At 34.0% G+C, this 4,855-nt stretch overlaps 1 protein-coding gene across 1 annotated transcript; it reads left to right on the forward strand.

Moving 5' to 3' along the window:
- Positions 1-769: 769 nt before the first annotated feature.
- Positions 770-4,292, forward strand: tcf21 (transcription factor 21). Its single transcript, XM_088934392.1, has 2 exons — positions 770-1,341; positions 2,035-4,292. Exons 1-2 carry the CDS (start codon positions 892-894, stop codon positions 2,122-2,124), a joined length of 540 nt encoding a protein of 179 aa, XP_088790518.1. The 5' UTR covers positions 770-891; the 3' UTR covers positions 2,125-4,292.
- Positions 4,293-4,855: the final 563 nt, after the last annotated feature.

Genomic DNA, 4,855 nt, shown 5'->3' on the forward strand with positions numbered 1-4,855 from the left:
TATATAATCCCCATCAGTTAGAAGAAGGAAATAAATAATTAGAAAAAGCTAAAAATGAGTTACTTAATGCATGGAACATTGTTTATTATACAAAATACGATAAAGCAAACAAAAAAATGTGCTTATTTTTTCGAAATGTCTTAACCATTTAATTGAATTAGTCATTTCATTTAACCTTATTTTTTTCATCCAAAAAATGAATTTAAAAACAAAACATTTTTTTTTCTGGGTGAACTGATCGATCAGTTATCGTTATCGTTTATTATATCCATGCATGGATTTAGTCTTTTCCTAAGCTTTTTTATTTTTGTTTTTTAATAACATTTACGTCATTTTACATATCTTATTGTTATTCTCTTATTAACAGAAATATTTCATCCTTTTTCTTACAGAGGAAGCCATATTAAAAGTATTATGAATTTTATTGTAATCATTTTCTGAAATGTATCTGGGATATTCAGAAAAGCCTTACAGTATGCAGGTTTATAAAGAAATAACAGCCTTTTCGTTCCTACAAGTTCGATTCCAGTGCCTTGGGGCCCTGTTGAATTCTGTTATTTTCAAACACGTGTTGCTTAATAACCCATTATTTACTTACAATTTCAAATTAGCATTGTTTCTCTGTTGTTGTTTTCTTTCGTGCAACTTCGTGCAACAGCCAGCCTATCTGTCCTGAGAAATACATACTGTATGTTTGGCACCCACCCCCTCACTAGTAGTCACGCCCCTGCACATCCGAGATAAATTGACAGTTCGCAAAAAGAGGTTTCCAGAGCCTTATTTTAAACACTGCTCATGAATGTTTTCCAGAGCAAAACCGGTTTGCCATCCTTCGTCCTTTGAGCAACACTGATTTACCGTGCAGCTAGCTAGAACAGCTTTGTTGTGAAAATGTCCACGGGATCCATCAGTGACGTTGACGATCTTCATGAAACAGACCTGGCCGAGTGTGACATCCTCAAACTGGGGTCTGGCAAAGACTCAGGGACCTCTAACGAAAGTACAGAGGAGAGCTCAAACTGTGAGAGTGGTTCACTTACAAAGGCTAGGGGCGCTTCAGGAAAAAAGCGAAAAGCATCGTCCAGGAAAATTTCTTTGAATGGAGTGGCGCATGAGGGTAAACAGGTTCAGAGAAACGCTGCCAACGCCAGGGAGAGGGCCAGGATGCGCGTTTTGAGTAAAGCCTTTTCCAGGCTGAAGACTACTTTACCGTGGGTACCGCCGGACACCAAGCTATCAAAACTGGACACCCTGAGACTGGCATCAAGCTATATAGCCCACTTGAGACAAATCCTGGCCAACGATAAGTATGACAATGGGTACATACACCCAGTCAATTTGGTAAGTAGGAGTTACCTTACGCTTTCACTGAAAGCACATAAAATGTAATTCTACATGCTGTATTTCATGCGCAGGATCTCTACAATCTAGTCAAAAACTGTGTTTCTCTTTTGTTGTTGAAATTTCGTTGTCTATGCCCAACTCTCATTTATGTAAAAGGAGTAATGAGAATAGATGTTTCCTTCTTTTTCAGGCAATTCACTCATACCATTTTTCTTTCTCGGTTTTTAACTGCTCCGAGGATTGTCGGTTCTGGAGAAAAAAATATTTGCACTGACTTGCTCCCTACCACGCAGGCGAAGGCCAAATAAAAACGATTTAAAAATCTTTTTCCAGGGACCATGTCATGAGGACGTAGTGTAACTGTTTAGAGCTCGCAAAACATACGTCTTTGATTTCTGTATCCATATAGTGCCGCAGATCATAATCAAAGATGGACATCCTTCCCGGTTCTGTAACGCAGTAGCCTGCATTATCTTTAAAACACTATGAAAAAAGTACATTTCACTATTTAATCTAACTCTTGTCACTAAGTATTCTTTTTGTATTTCTGTATGTGGTGGGTAACACCGTTGCCACATTGTAGCTTACGATATATTCACTTTGGTGTAGTTGAAGTGCAAAAAGAAAACGTATAAAAACGGAAACAATGTTGTAGTTTGTCTTGTATTTCATTAATATTATTTTTTTCAGACATGGCCCTTCATGGTTGCTGGAAAACCAGAAAATGAACTGAAAGAAGTTTTGAATACATCACGATTGTGTGGAACTACAGCCTCTTGATTCGACGGTTGGACATGTCCAAAATGGGCTTCAAGAAGAAAAGAAATGTGAGAAAAACTTTTGCTCTTAAGAAGATATTTTACAAATTCAGACACGAGAGGGGACCAAATCTTCAATTCATTCCTCTGGAAAAACAAGTTATTTAAAGTATGCTGACTTTATGTTCGCCTTGCTGGTTCAAGTGCTGTTTAATGTTTTATTTGTATCATGCTAAAATGATTTATAAAGAGTTTGTTGTCATATAGCTGCAAATACATCTATAGGTGACTTTGATAGTCATTGCTGTACAAAAGAAGACATAACTATATTTTCTCCAGCCGCGTTTTTTATATAATTCTTGTAAATAAACATTTTCAAATATTCAGAATCATCCACATGAATTTCATTATTGCTTTTTGCTAGTGAAAAGAATATTCTAGTGTTCTTTCTGAAATCGCTGGTTACAAAATATAGTCTCCAAATCACCTATAGGGAAGAAGACACCAAAAACAATTCCAGAGAAGAAACCGATAACGTTGTTTATTGTTTTTAACTCGCTTAAACAAACTAATGATTCTGTTCTAATAGTTCCTTAGTAAAAAAAACAAACACATGCTATCAGTTTCTACTTCTGCATTTCCGAATAAAAAATAAATGGGTTTAATTAATAAATGGAACTTTAACCGCCAGGAAGTGTAACAGTTTTACATGTGGTATAAATACCTTCGAATAATATTTTTTCCTTATATGAACATAAAGTAAAAATATTGTGGCATTGATAATACAGTAATCATTAATAAGAACAATCACAATACTTTGTTGTTCCGCTTGTATGCAATATCGTCAAAAGTTCCAAAAAGCATACCCTTTGAAAGAATTAGAAAGAAAACGTGTACATTGCTTATTTATTTTATTAACTGGTATACGCAAGCTGACATAAAAAGTGCTAAAAGCTGGTATGTTTTAAGCTGCCAAATATTATAGTTTTGAGCTACGCACCAGATCTGACACACTTGTTTAAATCTTAGGGTTATGACCGCACTGTTTATATAATGCAGACAGTTATTTATGCAGAAGGTTACTCCTTAGAACGTGGATTTATAGGGACAAACAAACATAGATATTCAGTAAACCCTTGTCGGCAAATTATCGTGCAGCCTATTAAATAGCCTACGCAAAGTAAATTGAACTTCTAAAGTCGGAATCTAAAAAGAAGGCATATTTATTAAAATATAAATATGTAGGAGATACTCCTCCATACGTGTTAGTATTATATCCAATTTGCTCACATATTCTGTTTTCCATCTTTTCAACCCCAATTAGCTGCTACTGTTAGAAAATAATTGTAATCGACAATTAAAAAAACAAACATTCTGAAGTACGAATTCCTGAATAATATTCTAAACAATTTTGAACACAAGGGCTGCACTGAAAAATCATTCACAATACATTTAATAATTTATTGACTGTTAACTTGTTCTATTTGCAAAAACATCTGTCAACAAAGTACAATAGAACATTTTTCAGAAACTCTTATGTGCATCTTAGCCATGGAAATACATCTAGGACTTTTAAAAGAAAAATATTGAGTCAGTCTTCACTTTCACATGCTTAATGAGAATCAGAAAAGTTAGAATTTGAAATAAAGATATCTTAATTAAAGGTTAACATACGTAAAGTACCAAAATTAAATAGGAAATTAAAAAAGCATTTATAAAAAACATTGATCTTTGGTATTCTAAAATGTAAAAAACGCATTACATCAATAAAATGTCATAAGTTTTTGATATTACACATCTTGCATTTTTTCTCTGAGGAAATGCTTAGAGAAGTTGCTTAAAGGTTGCATTAATATAGCAAGGTGTTGTGGAACTGAAACGTACAAATAAGAAACCCAACAGCAAAACAAAGCAATAAGTAAGTGTGAAAGCCTTAAAATGTGTTTTGTAATTTTTCTCATTACCAACAAGTTTCTGGTTTGTAACACTGTTTCAGTAACTTCAATTAATCTGGTACTTCTGCCAAGCCTCTTGAAGACACAGAAGTGCAGTTATCCTTATCTGGATACCAAATGACTGGCTTTTTATACTATTTAGCAGATGGAAAAAGGTCATTTGGAGAGTATTGTCTTGGGAATATATATATATATATTACCAACTTTAATAAAGAAATCATAAATGTTTTACAAATCCTGCGGCCTAGTACTCCTGACTAAACCAGTGCCTTTTAAAGCTCAAAATGGTACAGAAATATTTTAACATCATAGTTATGTGGGTTTTCTCATTAATTCAACAGGCTTAAATAAGATTTTCAGTGTAATATCAGTTTACTTTGAGTACCTTGGTAGGTTTTCCAAGAAGTGCATCTTCATGAAGGGAGTAAAAAAAGTAATTTTAAGCATTCCATTCCTGCAGATAATATTCAAATATGTTCAGACAAGACAGATCAGAGAAAGTTAAAACAATCTATAAAAGTTTACTTATGTAAAAAGTTTCCTTCTAATTCAGTTCCCTGAAGCACCATATACTGTAGATAATACTTTTTCTTCACTATTGTGGACACCACCCATGGCTGTTCTTTTTGAAAGTACAGTCATAAAGGCTTTATCAAAACGTTTGGCTGTCATGGCTGCCAAGTTCAAGATATGCCCAAAAAACATTGTCAGGAAGAACAATAAAACAGTTCATGAGATAATAGTTCACAAATAGTTCATTATTTGAGTGTCTGAATATTAAGATGATTTGGGGTGAAA

The sequence above is a fragment of the Atractosteus spatula genome, chromosome 2, assembly GCF_055471065.1.
Source record: "Atractosteus spatula isolate fAtrSpa1 chromosome 2, fAtrSpa1.hap1, whole genome shotgun sequence".
NCBI classification, from domain to species: domain Eukaryota; kingdom Metazoa; phylum Chordata; class Actinopteri; order Semionotiformes; family Lepisosteidae; genus Atractosteus; species Atractosteus spatula.

Coding starts and splice junctions, on each gene's coding strand:
- tcf21 (XM_088934392.1), top strand. CDS start 892: ATGTCCACGGGATCCATCAGTGACGTTGACGATCTTCATGAAACAGAC. Junction 1,342..2,034: donor ACATACACCCAGTCAATTTG/GTAAGTAGGAGT, acceptor TATTTTTTTCAG/ACATGGCCCTTCATGGTTGC.